General features: G+C 50.8%; 1 protein-coding gene across 1 annotated transcript in view; it reads left to right on the plus strand.

Annotated features, from left to right (window-relative positions):
• The window catches only part of HCRTR2 (hypocretin receptor 2), a 197,013-nt gene that overhangs the window by 112,398 nt on the left and 66,679 nt on the right, over nt 1-17,936 (plus strand). Inside the window, exon 4 of the mRNA XM_044292457.1 lies at nt 16,900-17,015. Within this exon, the coding sequence (XP_044148392.1) occupies nt 16,900-17,015 (116 nt within the window). The remainder of the gene's footprint in view (nt 1-16,899; nt 17,016-17,936) is intronic.

Below are 17,936 nucleotides of genomic sequence, written 5' to 3' on the forward strand. Positions count from 1 at the left end.
CGTTGCGGAGACACTGCAGCATGTAATCGCTCATGCGTGCCAGGCTGCCCAGAGGCAACGAAAAGCTGTCCTCTGTGGGAGGTAAATCGTCTGTGTTCTCTGTATCCCCCCAGCCACGGACCAGTGATGGCGATGAGCTGGTCTGGGTGCCATCCTGCTGTGAACATGGTTCCTCCTCCTCCACCTCGTCATCCTCCAGAACTGTGCCCTGGGTGGACATTTGTGTACCTGGTGTTTGTGGGTACAGGAACCCACCCTCTGAGCCACTTGTGAATGACTGGCCAGAAACCTTATGAAATTATCCCTCTTCCTCTTTCTCCTCCTGTGCCACATCCTCTTCCATCATCGCCAGCAGCATTTTTTCAAGGAAGCATAGTAGTGGGATGGTAACGTTGAGAACAACGTTATCGGCACTGGCCATGTAGGTGAAGTACTCGAAACAGCACAACAAGGAACACAGGTCTCGCATGGAGGCCCAGACATTGGTGAAGTAGTGCTGTTCCGCAGAGTGACTCACCCAGGCGTGCGTGCTCCAGCTGAAACTCCATCACCACCGACACCAGCTGCTGCTCGCACAGTCTGGCCAGCATGTGCAAGGTGGAGTTCCATCTTGTGGGTACGTCGCATATGAGGCGGTGAGCGGGAAGGCCGAATTTACGCTGCAGCGCTGACAGGTGAGCAGCAGCAGGGTGAGAACACCGATAGCGCGCACAGATGGCACGCACTTTATGCAGCAGCTCTGAAATATCGGGGAAATTTTTAAGGAACCTCTGCACCACCAAATTCAGCACATGTACCAGGCAAGGGATGTGCAGCAAACCGGCTAGTCCCCGAGCTGCTACAAGATTTTGCCCATTATCGCACACCACCAGGCTTGAGGCTCACTGGCACCAACCACTCATCGGTCTGTTGTTCAAGGCCCGTCCACATCTCCTGCGCAGTGTGGGGTTTGTCTCCCAGACAGATAAGTTTTAAAACTGCCTGCTGTCGTTTACCCCTGGCTGTGCTGAAGTTGATGGTGAAGGTGTTACGCTGACCAGATGAGGAGGCTGTAGAGGATGAGGAAGCGGAGTAGGAGGAAGAAGCAACAGGAGGCAAACTGAAGCGCCCTGCAATCCTCGGTGGTGGAAGGACATGTGCCAAACTGCTATCGGCCTCAGGCCCAGCCGCCACTGCATTTACCCAGTGTGCTGTTATGGAGATATAATGTCCCTGACTGTGATTACTGGTCCACGTATCCGTAGTTAGGTGGACGTTGCCACAGATGGTGTTGCGCAGTACACACATAATTTTTCCCCCCACTTGGTTGTGCAGGGAAGGGATGGCATGCCTGGAAAAGTAGTGGCGGCTTGGGACGATGGACTGTGGGACAGCCACCGCCATAAGGCTTTTAAAACTCTCCGTCTGCACCAGAGGGAATGACAGCATTTCAAAGGACAGTAATTTTGAAATGCTGGAATTCAGGGCCAGGGATTGCAGGTGGGTAGGGGGTACTTCCTCTTCCGCCCCAGTGTTTGGGAGATGGAGAGCTGAACGCTTCTATGGGACATTATGGAGATGCTTGGTGACCCAGATGGTGGTGTTGCTGGCAGATCCTCTGTTTGCGGGTGGCTTCCTCCGAAATACACAGGTCACTCGCATGACCTTGATTCCATGTGGGGTCAAGGACCTCATCGTCCTCTACATTATCTTCCACCCAGTCTTCACCTCTGCCCTCCTTGTCGGTCTGCACACTTTCGAAAGCCCCAGCAGTTGGCACCTGTGTTTCGTCATCATCCGAGCTGTGATGGTCCTCCCATGTACTCATCTTGAAACATAAGTGGTTGGGCATAAGTGCACTCAGTGAATGGCCCTGGGAAACCCTGCTAACAGAGTCATCAAAAAGCAGAAGAGACTGCTGCATGACTTGGGGCTCGACTGCTTGACTGATTTGCAAGGGGTGAGGTGAAAGACTGATGGGCATCGGCTGCAGGTGCCAACTCTGATATTTCAGCAGGAGACCCGGTGGGAGACAATGTAAAGGAACTGGAGGGAATGTCAGCAACCCAAACTACTATCGCCTGTACTTGTTCTGGCCTCACCATTTGTAGAGCCGCATTAGGCCCAAGCAAATACCGCTGAAGGTTCTGTCGTCGACTCGCACCTGAGGAAGGTGTTTCACTTGTGCGTGTAGCTGGCACAGATCGACCACGTTCTCTCCCTGCAACAGGAGCTCCACCAGCAGCACCATGACCAAGGCCATGTCCCTTATTTGACGTTCTCCTCATATTTCTCAACTTTAGGATCTTGTCCAAAATGGGCGCTTTTTTTTAAGAACAGAATAGCACAGCAGTATCTAAAGCATGTATCTCACACTGACAGATGCAGCAAGGACTGTAAAATTTAGTATTTTGCCCAAAAAGGGTGTTTTTTAAAACCCCGAAAATTATTGAAGTATTTCAAGCTTGTTTTAACAATAAAAGATGCAGCAAAGACTGCAATATTAAGTACTTTGCCCAAAAAGGGTGTTTTTTTAATAACAGAATATGACAGCAGTATATAACGCTTGATTTTCACACGTACAGATGCAGACAAGGCCGCAAATTAAGTGAGAGTGCATAAAATGGCTGTAAAATTGATATTTGAGTATTGACCATCTAATATAACTCCGGCTACATAATCACTTGATCATTTATGTACATTGAATGCATACTTTTTGGGGGCCTGTAATCTAACTGGCCAACAGTAAAATTGTTATACGGTAACCGCCTAATGTACCTACAGCCACATTATCCATTGTTCTTTTCTATCCGGTAAATGCCTAATGTTTGCTACCTTGGAGGAATTTAACACCTGTTGACGACGAGCACGTGTTTTCAAATTTCAACTATTATCATTTGTGGTCGTGGCAACCAAGTACGTGTCTGTCCTACCTAAGCTACCCTACCCCTAAGCGGTCAGTGTTGTGCCGTGACCGTGTCGTGGAGGGACGCCTGAAAGAGGGCATCCCCTTTGAGAGTAACAGGAGAAAAGGGTGGGTGGGAGGGAGGACTCTGCACTACGTACGTTTGTGGGAGGGCGCCGGCCGTTTAAGTAGGTGGCCAAGCCCCTCCCACAAATACAGGCCAATGAATCGGCCTTACACTTGTGGTCGTGGCAACCAAGTACGTGTCTGTCCTACCTAAGCTACCCTACCCCTAAGCGGTCAGTGTTGTGCCGTGACCGTGTCGTGGAGGGACGCCTGAAAGAGGGCAAAAGACATACTGGTAGGCAGAAGTATTTATTGCAAAGACGTTACAAAGCTAAAGTTTGAAATGCTGCCGACATTTCGGCTTCAGGGTGTGGTATGTAACGGTTGAAACAAGACGAGTGCCAACGCCCCAGTTTCTGAATGACATGCGCAGGCACTCGGTTCTTGGAGGCCGCGGATGCCGCGCCTATGCGGAATGAATGGCCCGAAATGGTGGCAGGGTCGCCGCCCGTGCTGGCCACTAGTGACCTAACGTGGGATATGAACTGCTGGGTGGTGAGCGGCACCACCCCGAAGGGTAACAGAGGACTGTTCGGTCCGGCCCCGGACAAGGCGGACCGTAACCGACGAAGCACCGTGACGGGACACCATTGATGTGCTGTGGGAAAGTAGGATATCTGGACAGGGGGTCCCAATTGAGAGGTTTTAGACGTCTTGAGCAGCAACGTGAACCCGTCGGAGTTCTGGACCAGTTGGCTGACCTTGAGGAATTTGTCGCTGCCTGGTGAACAGGTGAACTCCCCAGGTCTCAGGAAGCCGTAGAAGGCCAAGTAGATGGCGGATTTAAGTACCAAGCTGGCCAAAACCCCGAAAGGATTACCGTCCAAGGCATCAGACAGTTTGCGGAAAAGAGGGCCGGTGACCGGCTGCCTGCGTACTTGGCTTTGAGGCCCGCACTTGCTTAAACCCTTGAGGGCGGCTTTGACAGTGTGTAAGGTGAACACTGATGCTAGCTCGGGGTGGCTAAGAGAGAGAAAGTGTTGTACTCCCGCCAGGTATGACCTCACTGTAGCGTGGGAGAGCTTGCGTACAGAGTGGCAATACCCGATGAACGCCAGGATGTACTCTGGAAAACTGGAGTCCTCCTGAGGACATTCTCCTCGAAACCTGCAGAACGTCTTCCACCCGGTGTTGTACGCCCTGGTCGTGTTAGGCGAGAGGGAATGGCGTATTAGAGCGTGGGCCGTCCCAAGGTGGTCGGCTACACTAGCCTTAAGGACTCGAGAGGAGGGATGGTGGCGCCTGTCGCATCTGCCTCTGGCATTATCTGGAAGAAACGAGAGAAGTTAGCCCTCGACAAGGCGTCAGCAGCCCCGTTCTGCGCACCTGGCACATGCGCACTAAAAACATGAAAGTGGTGTTGAAGGGAGAGCTGCACTAACCGTCTGAGAAAACACATGACTTGGCTAGAGTTCGACAGTCCACTATTAAGAATGTCCACTACGGCTGTGTTGTCAGTCACGAACAGGACAGACTGACGTGCCCAAAACTTGCCCCAAATGTGGGCGGCTACCACAATGGGGTACAGCTCGAACAGCGCCGAGGTCTGGAGGAAGCCTGGGATTTGTCCCACCTCGGCAGGCCATGCGTCTGCCACCCAGTGGGTGCCGAAAATGGCGGCAAACCCTGAGCCCGCAGCTGCATCTGAAAAGACTGTAGGCGACTGACACGACAGCTCGGGTACAAATAAGGAGACCCCGTTCCACTGGCTCAGGAAATGATCCCACATGTGGAGGTCCGCTAGGGCTTGACTGTCCAAGCACACTGGGCTGTCCTGTTCTGGGGCGGAACACAAGAGCGCGAGTAGGCGGGATATAAAAGTTCTGCCCTGTGGGATGATGCGCATGGCGAAGTTCAACATGCCCAGAAGAGACTGAAGGTCCGTCTTAGTGACCACGGTCGTGACTGCGAACCTGTGAATGACTCCTCTAATCCTTGTTAACTTGTCCGCCGGCAATCTAGCTAGCATGCGCTGGGAGTCTAATTCGATGCCAAGAAAGGTGATGACTGTGGCCGGGCCTTCTACTTTCTTGGGGGACACCGGGACATCTAGTTGGGAAAAGCACCTGAGTAACTTGCCCAGCCCTAGGGGGAGTGCCCCTGGCCTCTCAATCAGCAGGAAGTCATCCAGGTAGTGGATGACAAATTCACAGAGGACTACGTGTTCCAGGATCCAGTGGAGTGCCTGAGCCAACTGATCGAAGAGCCAGGGGCTACTCTTGGAACCGAAGGTGAGCTTAGTGGAGAAATAGTACAGGCCTTTCCACTTGATGCCGTGCCACTGCCAGAGGGCTGGCATGATGGGAAGCAACTTGAAGGCATCCGATATGTCGGCTTTGGACAGCCAGGACCCTGGGCCCGTTTTCATGATGATAGCGATAGCCTGGTCTATCGAGGCATATCTCATGCCCACTTCCTCCGAAGGAATGAGGGAGTTGAGGCTGGGGACCTGGGAGCCGTGTGGGGCCGACAAGTCGATGATGAGTCTCTCCTTCCCGCTGAACTTGCCTGTGACTACCCCCACGGGACTGACTCTCCAGCGTTGAAAAGGGGGCACACCAAAGGGACCGATTAAGAACCCCTTGCTCAACTCGGCTTCTATCAGTGCGTCTACAGAGGCGGGATTTCTTTCGGCTGACTGAAGGTTTTTGCACTCGTGTGTGGACTCTGGAGTTGTGATCAGTCCCGTGTGGAAACCCTCGTGAAATCCTGTCACCAGGAACTGAACAAACCCAGGGTTGTGGTGGCCTCGCAAGAATTCTTGTAGACGGCTGATATTGACCACACTCATGTAGCTTTTTACGGATTTTAATGAGCATGCTACTCGGGGGTGAGCCCTGAAACAATTGGTGCAGATATGCAACAACCGGCACTGCCCAAAATTACAGGAGGCGTAATTGAAGTTGTTGCATATCTGTGCCCTTCCTAGCTGAATGATGGGCCGGCCCAGCTTGTCTACTGAGCTGGGGGGCCTGAAGACCTCAAGAGGACCAGCTGCCGAGGTGGAGGGGTAGGACGCCGTGCTGACGGCGGACTTGTCGCACCACTCGACCGAGTGGAAGATAGATTGACAGGCGGAACAGGAGGGAGCCTTCAGACCTGCAAAGTGTCTGCAGAAAAGCTCAGTGTCCAGGTTGGACCAGTCGGTGATGTGCTGAAACTGGGAGAGAGCCGCTGCCGCCTTAGCTGCAAATGAGCAGTGGTAGTCGTAGAACGCGGTTCCTCCGTACCTATGACCCAACTCTGTGACCCTGAAGAGATAATGGTCTAGTTCCTCCCTCCTGTCCGGCCTGGCAGTGCAAATGACATCCCTGAAAAGACTAAATGCCATGACGAATTCCGGGATGGACAATTTGCGGTTGAGCCGGTGGTCGCGGCTCCTTAGTACCACCGACACTTCTCCACAAGCTATAACCCTGTTATCAGAAAGGTCCCTGGATGCTATGAGTAGAGACGCAAGATTGACATCCCTACCCTCCAGGATGTCCTTCCTGATGTTGAGCGGGACATAGTGGGAGGGAGTCACGTTAGGGACGGACTGGGCAGAATGAATGTCTGCTGTGGCAGAGGTGGAGGCGACCGGAACCTCAAGGGAGGAAACTGGTGCGACTGTGCTGCGAGCCTCGATGGACTCCAACCTCGCCTGCATGGATGTGACGGCCGACGTCAGACTGTTTAGCATGACGTGAATCTGAGTCAGCGATGTCTGCATCGTAGTTGCAGGGGGATCATTGGCACTGGGTGCCAGGGAGTCTCTCCACAGCCGATATAGTTCTGCTTTCCTAGCGGTTGCCGGGAAAGGAACGCCCCGCCTTGTCAACTCCGCCATCAGCCTAGGAATTGTCCAATCACGTAGGGACGGTGTGCTGCCCCTCTCAGATGTCTGTGCTACGACCCCGTCCACCGACGCGTCGACAATGTCCGAAGCACGTGACATAGCGGCTGTGGAAAGAGTAACGTAACATGACCGACTAGCCTGATGGCCGCTGGCACCCGTGCAGCTGTCTAACCACGTACAGAAAAGTGAACAATTGCCGTGAGGTATGCACACTGAACCAGAAGAGCCGTGAAGGAATGGCCAGGAACCGCCACCCGGGAGTCCATGCAAGGAGACCCGACGTACTTACCAACTGAGAATCCCTATGCACTGACTTCACGGAAGTGTAATGAAATGAAAATGACCTGTACGTTAACAAGAAAAACATGAGACCCCAGCCTGGGCCAACCACTTCCCATCCCCCGACGTGTACCTCACTACCTTGGTAGCCAAGGAAAAATCAATTGAGATCCCACCAACTTCTCTCAGACTAACCACTGTATAGAACCTGGAAAACAACAACGGAACAAATGCAAAAGAACCAGTCAATGCGTGAGGCTCAATACCAGGACGTGTTCGTGAGGGGTATGGTGACTGGTGGGGGAGGGTGTTTTTTTTTTTTTTTTTGCGTTGATGATGGAAACAACCCCTACCTAACTAGGCGGCACGGCGGCCCGTGCCAGACTTTAATGTGGGCGGGGAGCGAGCCGTTGCCTGCACCGCCGTGCTCCATGGTAACCGCGTGGGGAACGCGGAGTTCCCTGGTACCATGAACCACGTGGGGATGGATATTGGCAACGGCCGACAATCCCTGCAAACATGAGACGAGTGCCACGTGGAGAGCTGACGCATGTCCCTGACAGGGCGCTCAGTGCGGGGCCCTCTCTGTCCCTGGGTGGCGCCGTCCGCCGGCTGAGCGCTTCTGCCGCGTGGGGAGCAGCGCAGCCCTCAGGCATGAGGTCGGCCCAGGGGGGCCCCTGGCGACGAGGGCCCCATCTTGCCGAGGCTAAGCGTGCCGCGTGGGGGGCCTCACCGGTCCCTGATGGGGCGCCCAGTGCGGGGGTGCCCCCCTTACTCCACGGGGGGCCGCCTCCCGCCGGCTGGGCACCTCCACCGCGTGGGGAAACGGAGCTGCCCCCTGGCATAGGGGGGAGGCCTAATCAGACATGCCTCCCCCTTTGTGTGTGAGACGTGCCACGTGGGGGGTGCACCACTCCCTGATGGGGTGCCCAGTGCGGGGGTGCCCCCCTACTGGACGAGGGGCCGCCCCCCGCCGGCTGGGCACCTCCACCGCGTGGGGAAACGGAGCTGCCCCCTGGCATAGGGGGGAGGCCTAATCAGACATGCCTCCCCCCCTTGTGTGTGAGACGTGCCACGTGGGGGGCGCACCACTCCCTGATGGGGTGCCCAGTGCGGGGGTGCCCCCCTACTCCACGAGGGGCCGCCCCCCGCCGGCTGGGCATCCCCACCGCGTGGGGAGAAAAATGCGCCCCCTGGCAATTGGGGAAGTGTGGTGTCGCCGATCCACAGCTGTCTGCGCTGCCCACCAGGTGAGGGAGCGAGGCAGCGCAGGCTGTGTACCGGCCGAGAAGAGGGGGGCGGGAGCGGGCGGGGAGTTTGGCCCTCATGTGACCACTGGCTCCGCCCCCCGCCGGAGAGCGGTGCCGAGCACGAGCCTGGGCGGTGGAGGAGGGGGGTGCCGTAAGCGTGGCTCCATCCCCCCCCCCCAGAGGCTGACGAGGTGCCGCATGTAGAAACGGGCAGGAGGGGTGAACCAGACGCAGCGTATGGCGGCCCCTACGTACCAAAGGGCCGACCACCGCACTCCTGCCTGCACTTACCCGATCCACCAACAGGACTGCCAGGTACGAGTGCACGCTTCCAAGGACTCTGCACTACGTACGTTTGTGGGAGGGCGCCGGCCGTTTAAGTAGGTGGCCAAGCCCCTCCCACAAATACAGGCCAATGAATCGGCCTTACACTTGTTTTTTTTTCAATAGGGGGGATTTCGTTAGCCATGCTTCTAATCCAATTTTATATTTTTTGTTAGTTTAAACATATGTATTTGACATCTATTTGTACTGGCCTGCAGTAAATTGGCTATCCATTGACCATCTAATATACCTCCAGCCACATAATCACTTGATGTTTTCTGTCAGGTGAATGCCTAATTTTTGGGGTCTGTACTCCCGTCGCCTAAAATGAAATTTTTCTAGGCTCCAGCTGGCCACATTCTTGACAGTTTCCCTTTAAGATGCATAAAAAATCACCCCTGATTAAAATACATATTTTTTGTGGGAATTTTTGCCATTGATTCCCCCTCTGTCACTATAAATGTTGTGGGACGATTTGTGCACTTCTTATAAGTATTTTGTGGCTGCAATAATGACCTGAAGGTTTTTCAGGTTTGCCTTCCAATAAAGTGAATGGGGCCCGCCGCAATCTTGCGAACATTTGATCGCAATTGTACGATCGCGTTTGCAAATCTTCAATCTTCGTCCATCACTACTTAAAGCTACTATGACAGGATCCAATGTGCGTCTCATTTTATCTTCCTTCTGACAGATCAAAAGAAAGATCAAATAAATGAGGATTTCAGCCAGGCCAAAAGTCTAAATAGTGGACCAGTCATGAAGTGGGGAGGGTGGGAACAGCATGAGAATAGTGGTAAGGTGGAAGCAGCATAAGGAGACTACAGAGTGGACCTATGAAATTGTGGTAATGTGGAAGCAGCATGAGGAGACCACAGAGGGGCAAGGTGACATAGTATGGAGATGGCAGCTACATGAGGACACCACTGACTGGCAAGGTGACATACTGTGGAGATGGCAGCAGCATGAGGAGACCACAGAGTGGCAATGTGACATAGTGTGGAAATGGCAGCAGGAGGAGACCACAGAGTGGCAAGGTGACAGTGTGGAGATGGCAGCAGCAGCAGCAGGAGGAAACCACAGTGTGGCAAGGTGACATAGTGTGGATATGGCAGCAGCATGAGGAAACCACTGAGTGGCAAGGTGACATACTGTGGAGATAGCAGCAGCAGGAGGAGACCACAGAGTGGCAAGGTGACATAGTGTGGAGATGGCAGCAGCAGGAGACCACAAATTGGCAAGGTGACATAGTATGGATATGGCAGCAGCAGGAGGAGCCCACAGAGTAGCAAGGTGACAGTGTGAAGATGGCAGCAGAAGCAGGAGGAAACCACAGTGTGGCAAGGTGACATAATGTGGAGATGGCAGCAGCAGCAGAATACTACAGAGTGGTAAGGTGACATAATGTGAAGATGGCAGCAACAGAATAGCACAGAGTGGCAAGGTGACATACTGTAGATATGGCAGCAGCATGAAGACACCACAGAGTGTCAAGGTTACATAGTGTGGATATAGCAGCAGCAGGAGGAGACCACATAGTGGCAAGGTGACATAGTGTGGATATGGCAGCAGCATGAGGACACCACAGAGTGGCAAGGTGACATAATGTGGAGATAGCAGCAGCAGCAAGATACCATAGAGTGGCAAAGGGATATAATGTTGTGATGCCAGCAAAAGCATGATACCACAGAGTGTCAAGGTGACATAGTGTGGATATGGCAGCAGCATAAGCACACCACAGAGTGGCAAGGTGACAGTGTGGATATGGCAGGAGTAGACCACAGAGTGGCAAGCTGACATAATGTGTTGATGGCAGCAACAGAAGCAGGATATCACAGAGTGGCTAGGTGACAGAGTGGGTGCGGCAGCAGCATGAGGACACCACAGAGTGCCAAGGTGACATAGTGTGGAGAAGACAGCAGCAGAAGGAGACCGCAGAGTGGCAAGGTGACATAATGTGAAGATGGCAGCAGCAGCAAGAGAACACCACAGAGTGCCAAGTTGACATAGTGTGGATATGGCAGCAGCATAAGGACACCACAGAGTGGCAAAATGACAGTGTGGAGATGGCAGCAGCATCAGGTCACCACAGAGTGGCAAGCTGAAATAGTGTGGAGATGGCAGCAGCAGCAGGATACCACAGAGTGGCATGGTGATATAGTGCGGATATGGCAGCAGCATGATGATACTACAGAGTGGCAAGGTGACATAGTGTGGAGATGGCAGCAGCATGAGAACACCACAGAATGGCAAGGTGACATAGTGTGGAGATGGCGGCAGCAGCAGGATACCACAGAGTGGCAAGGTGACATAATGTGGAGATGGCAGCAGCAGAAGCAGGATATCACAGAGTGGCAAGGTGACAGAGTGGGTGTGGCAGCAGCATGAGGACACCACAGAGTGACAAGGTGACATAGTGTGGAGAAGACAGCAGCAGAAGGAGACCGCAGAGTGGCAAGGTGACATAGTGTCAAGATGGCAGCAACAGCAAGAGAACACCACTGAGTGGCAAGTTGACATAGTGTGGATATGGCAGCAGCATAAGGACACTACAGAGTGGCAACATGACAGTGTGGCGATGGCAGCAGCATGAGGTCACCACAGATTGGCAAGGTGACATAATGTGGAGATTGAAGCAGCAGCAGCAGGATACTACAGAGTGGCATGGTGATATAGTGTGGATATGGCAGCAGCATGATGATACTACAGAGTGGCAAGGTGACATAGTGTGGATATGGCAGCAGCATGAAGACACCACAGAGTGGCAAGGTGACATAGTGTGGAGATGGCGGCAGCAGCAGGATACCACAGAGTGGCAAGGTGACATAATGTGGAGGTGGCAGCAGCGGCAGGATGCCACAGAGTGTCAAGGTGACATACTGTGGACATGGCAGCAGCATGAGGATACCACAGACTGGCAAGGTGACATACATAGTGCGGAGATGGCAGCAGCAAGAGGACACCACAGAGTGGCAAGGTGACAGTGTGGATATGGCGGCAGCAGGAGGAGACCACAGAGGGGCAAGATGACATACTGTAGACATGGCAGCAGCATGAGGACACACTAAAGTGGCAAGATGACATAGTGTCGATATGGCAGCAGCAGAAGGAGACCAAAGAGTGGTAATTTGACATAATGTGGAGATGGCATAAGCAGCAGCAGTATACTACAGAGTTGCAAGGTGGCATAGTGTGGAGATGGCAACAGCATGAGGACACCACAGAGTGGCAAGTTGACATAGTGTGGAGATTACAGCAGCATGAGGACACCACAGAGTGGCAAGGTGACATAATGTGGAGATGGCAGCAGTAGGAGACCACAGAGTGACAAGGTGATATAGTGTGGAGAAGGCAGCAGCAGGAGGAGACCACAGAGTGGCAAGGTGACATAGTGTTGATATGGCAGCAGCATGAGGACACCACAGAGTGGAAAGGTGACATAGTGTGGATATGGCAGCAGCGTGAGGACACCACAAAGAGGCAAGATGACATAGTATGGATATGGAAGCAGCAGCAGGATACCACAGAGTGGCATGGTGATATAGTGCGGATATGGCAGCAGCATGATGATACTACAGAGTGGCAAGGTGACATAGTGTGGAGATGGCAGCAGCAGGATACCACAGAGTGGCATGGTGATATAGTGCGGATATGACAGCAGCATGATGATACTACAGAGGGGCAAGGTGACATAGTGTGGAGATGGCAGCAGCATGAGGACACCACAGAGTGGCAAGGTGACATAATGTGGAGATTGCAGCAGCATGAGGTCACCACAGAGTCGCAAGGTGACATAGTGTGGAGATGGCAGCAGCAGCAGGATACTACAGAGTGGCATGGTGATATAGTGTGGATATGGCAGCAGCATGATGATACTACAGAGTGGCAAGGTGACATAGTATGGAGATGGCAGCAGCATGAGGACACCACAGAGTGGCAAGGTAACATAGTTTGGAGATGGCAGTAGCAGGAGGATACCACAGAGTGGCAAGGTGACATAGTGTGGAGATGGCAGCAGCAGGATACTACAGAGTGGCAAGGTGACATAGTGTGGAGATGGCAGCAGCATGAGGACACCACAGAGTGGCAAGGTGACATAGTGTGGAGATGGCAGCAGCAGGAGGACACCACAGAAAAGCAAGGTGTCATAATGTGGAGTACCCGCTGACGAAGGTGGGTGAAATACGTAGCACTTGGCATCATATGTGTGGCATCAGTTGGGTTGCAGAATCTTAAAGTAGTAGCTGAGGCAGGTAATATGACGAAACCGGTCTCTTGTATCAAAGTGTCGGTGTGGTACCATGGATGATCTAGTCTGATGCATCAGAAATTGATGGTTGGCAATCATGGCTGATCCACGCCTGATTCATCTTGACAAAGGTCAGTCTCTCCACATTTTGGGTAGACAGGGGAGTTCTCCTTGGGGTGCCTATGGCCCCCGCCACACTAAACACCCGCTCTGATGCTACACTACTGGCCGGGCAGGACAACTTTTCCAGGGCAAACTCCGCTAGTTGCGGCCACAAATCCTCCTCCTCTTCCAGTTCAGCCCCCACAGGGCTCATGTGGCCGTGAGATCCAGGCCCCACGTCTCCAGTCCCCTGACCAGCCATTGTTAACAGCATCTGTTCCAGAACATGAAGCAGTGGAATGACGTTGTTCATCCTGTAGTCCTGGCGACTAACAAATAACGGGGCATTCTCAAAGGGCCTGAACACAGGTGTCACGCAGTGTCACAGGTGTCGAGCTGCCACTGACTGACATCAAAGTTACACAGAGAAGTACTCCTATCCGCTTGTATCATCAAGAAATCGTTGATGGCCTTTCTCTGTTCGTATAGTCTGTTCGTAAAGTTGGTACAACATATGGAGGGTGGAATTCCAACTGGTGGAAACATTACATATGCACAGCCTATGTTTGGGGATAATGTTCTGCCACTGCAGTTTAAGGAGGATGTTTTTTGCAGTGTACGAGTGACTAAAGTGCATGCAAAGTATCCTGCAAAGTTTCCTGCCCATTTTTAGGATGTCTTACAGACAGGTGGAAAACTTCAGGAACCACTTGACAACCAGATTGAACATGTGTGCCATGCAGGGCGCATGGCACAGCCTTCCTTGACGCAGCGCTGACACAATGTTCTTCCCGTTGTCAGTTAGCATGGTTCCGATTTTGTGTTGTCGCACAGAAAGCCAGGATTCGATTTCTTGTTGCATCACACTGAGCAGTTCCTCCCCTGTGTGACTCTGTTCGCCAAGGCCTTGAACATGTGGTATGCTGGAGGGGCAATGTGACTTGTCCCTGCAGTGGAGGCTGAGGACATGGTGGAGGATAAGGAGGCAGAGGCGGACATTGTCGCAGAACCAAAGGCATGACAACGTGGAGGCGGAATCGGCGTGACCTGTCCAAGTTGCTGGTGTGGCTGTACAGGAACCACATTCACCCAGTGGGCTCTAAATCACATGTATTGTCCCTAACCGTAGTTACAGCTCCACACCAACAGGCTCAAGGACTGGCCCACCTTCTGTTGTGAAGGTCTGTGAAGGTGTGTGAAGGTCTTTTACTGCCTTTTTGGCAAATAAATGACGGTTTGGGACTCTCCACCTCGGCTCGGCACAAGCCATTAGTTCTCTGAAAGGTGCAGAGTACACCACTTGAAAAGTTAGAGACTGAAGCACAAGCATCTTGGACAGGAGCACTTTCAGCTTCTGCGCCATTGGATGCGGGCACGCATACTGTTTTCTCTTGGCAATCGCTTCGGTGTTCGATTGCTGACGAAATGACTGACGAGGAGTAAAAGCAGGAGCATCTGGACCAGCAGAAAATGGGATTGACAGACAGCTCCCTTCGGCTGAGGAGGTGGAGTCTTGACTGGCTGAAACTGGGTGTGTGTCACAGGATGATGAAGTGGTAGCTGCGGCAGGCTGGACCACCACATCAAAGCCACAGTTCTTTATGGTGATGCTGCATATGTTGGCACAGTGCTGTGGTGCCAACATTGGCACCCTGCCAACACTTCACCTTTTGCCCACATATTCTACATATGGCCATGTTGACCTTCTCCGGCGGCTTCACAAAAACTCACACCGCTGAGTACCTGATTTTTTTTCCCCCAACACTACTCACTAGCTGACTTCTACCGCCGCTGCTTCTGTGAACCCGTGCACCACTCCTTCCCGGGCAGGTAGGCTGCAGCAAAGGGGGTGGTCTACCCCATGCCCATTTGGCTCCCGACCTCCCACTACTGCCACCCTGCTAACGTGCCAACCACGTTAGCGACTTGCTGGCTCAGCCGCTGCCTGACAGGCAAGCTGCCACCCTTTTCTCCTGATTATGATGAAGCCCCTTCTTCACCTGGTTCCCAAGTGCGATCAGCTTCATCATCATTGAGTAGTGTCTGCACATCACTGATGTCCTCCTCAACAGTCTCTGGGTCAGGAGTCTGACTACTCGCAACACAAGCTCCCGTGCTACTCTACTCATCACTACTTGCCCGATGTCTCCTCCACATCTTGGCTGGGCAGTAGCTGCTGACTATCCTCTAGTAGCTCATCCTCGCTGAAAAGTGAAGCTGAGCCGAATGAATGTAGTACTTCTTGTGGTGATGGAACAGAAAAGGCCAGAGGCAGGTTGAAGATGGGTAAGGGCACAGGGCCTGCTCCCGGGCCATGACAACTAAGGGTTGTGTCTGACGAACCCACGACTGTTGGCTGGGGGTGTCTGATGTCACTTGGGATGACGTGGATGACAGAGTTAACCAATCAATAACCGCAGGGTTGCTGGTCAAGACACGACCGCTAGATAACACCGGGAGCTCAGGCCTTTCGTTGTGATTACTGCTGCCACGACCCCTTACTCTGCTGCCACCTCTACTTGTGCCAGAAATGATAAGGCCTCTGACACTATTCTGTGCATGGCCTGGGACTTCTCTGCCTGACATACTTGTAGCTGAACTAAACCAATAAACAGAAGTTAAAATACCCCTAAAAGCAACAAATATATTTATATTTTTGTACTGAAATAGGCCACTAAACGCTTTTACCACAATTAACTGCATTGAGAATATATTTTTATTGTTGTACTAAAATACAACCCTATCTACTTTGACCAGAAAAAAAGTAAAGATTGAAGTGTGTATATATAAATTTCTTGAAGTACTGAAATATGCCCCTGTACGCTTTCAGCAGAAATCACTGCAGCACTGCACTGAGAATATATATTTATTGTTGGACTGAGTTAGGCCACTATATACTTTGACCAGAAAAAAAATTAAAGAGTGAAGTGCTTATATATATCTCTTGCAGTAATGAAATACGCCACTCTACACTTTCACCAGAAATAACTGCAAAAGTGCAGTTCATATATATATTTGTCATTTTTTTTCTGAAATACGCCCCTACGCGTTTTCAACAGAAATAACTGCAACAGTGCAGTGCGTATATAGTTTAGTTTTTTTTACAGAAATTCACCCTTATACGCTTTAAACAGAAATAACTGCAGAAGTGAAATGCGTATATATTTTTCTTGACGTACTGAATAAGATACTAAGATATAAGCCACTAAAGGCTTTCCAACATAACACTAGCAGCCCAATAACAAAAAGCTGCAATGACAGAGCTGTCTAATGACTATTTGGATCCCCAAATAATCGTTCTCTTCACTTGTAAATAACCTTCCTATCAATGTCATTAGCGCCTTCTGACATCACTCCCTGCACTAAGATGCTTTGAAATGATTCCTCCCTATCCTTTCCCTGCACTTATAAAATCATTTTTTTATGTCTTTTTTTCCCCCACAATCGTTTTTCCAATAGTTGTCCCTAGCGCCTTCACACGTCTGTCCCTGTACTCTGAATGCTGGAAAATGGTAGAATCTAAGATGGCTGCCGTATTTATAGGGTTGTGACATCACAAGGCTGGCTGGCTGCTGATTGGCTGCATGCAAGCATGTCAATCTGGGTGATCCAACCTTCCCAGAGTTCCATGCCCTATGTCCTCAATCCTCACAAGTGTAGCCGCAATTTTAGGAAAATTGCAATTTGTTACCAAGAAGCGCGAGGAAATTTATTTATTGTATCTTTTATTTGGCAAAATGTGCACTGTGTAATTATATATTTTGTTACCAAACCTATGATAGGCTTTAATACTGTATTCATCTATATCATGTACAGTAAAATAACTAAATATTTTGTGTTCCTATTTTAGGAGAAATTTACTCCAAAGTATACCATATCTGTTTCTTCTTTATAACATACATGGTTCCATTGTGCCTGATGATTCTAGCATATCTGCAAATTTTTCGAAAGTTGTGGTGTCGTCAGGTGAGTTTCTGTGTTTATTCATCTGCCTGTAAACTAGATATATTGAGAGTTGCAGATTTCTCACTTACTGTCAGTTATACTGCAGGTATTGAACTAAAGTAGCTTTATTTTTAATAGATTAAACATATTTGAAATGTGAATTGAATATTAAAGGGAATTTCACCAATTTTTGCCACCTTATCTGAGGCTACAGAGACCCTGTTAAAAATGTTGGGTTTCCGCTTTAAACAGAGCATGAGATTGGATGTCCTCATATCCTCCTCACCCTCTTCCTCCTCACCACTGATTGGGAGCTCTCTTCCTATACACGATATACAGAGGGGGTGAGGTAAGCTACTCCCCCCATTTTCTCCTTACTGCCACTGACTGGCAGCTTTCTTTCTATACACAGTATACTAAGTGAGCCATCAGTCAAATGCAAGGGGACAGGGAGAGCTGTGGGCACATGAAAAAGAGAATTAATGCAGACTCCAACACTCGGCACACACTGGTGCTGCTCATTAGTCATCTGTGTTAAGTCAAGGAAGAGTCCCATCATTTTCATTAGTGTCTCTGTCTTCCCCTACATGATAAAACTGATAAGTCATTCCCTTTAAATATATTTTCAGAACTAATGTAGTGAAATAGCAAAATGTGGCTACAAATTAATAATAATAATAATAATATTATTATTATTATAGTTGACATGAACATGTCACAAAAAATATCCTGAGGTCAGAATGTTTACAGCATCAGGGTAGAGGCATAAAACACATAAACCTAATTGGTTATTTAAAGAGCACCAATGAGGGTCCACCCTATTAAACCAGGCATAATGCTTGGTAAGGATGATCCTGCTGATTATAATGATACAGGTCTTATGAAAATCCATTGTGGCCTTCCTAAGTAATAAAGCATAAATACTAGAGATAAGCGAACCAG

The sequence above is a fragment of the Bufo gargarizans genome, chromosome 4, assembly GCF_014858855.1.
Source record: "Bufo gargarizans isolate SCDJY-AF-19 chromosome 4, ASM1485885v1, whole genome shotgun sequence".
NCBI classification, from domain to species: domain Eukaryota; kingdom Metazoa; phylum Chordata; class Amphibia; order Anura; family Bufonidae; genus Bufo; species Bufo gargarizans.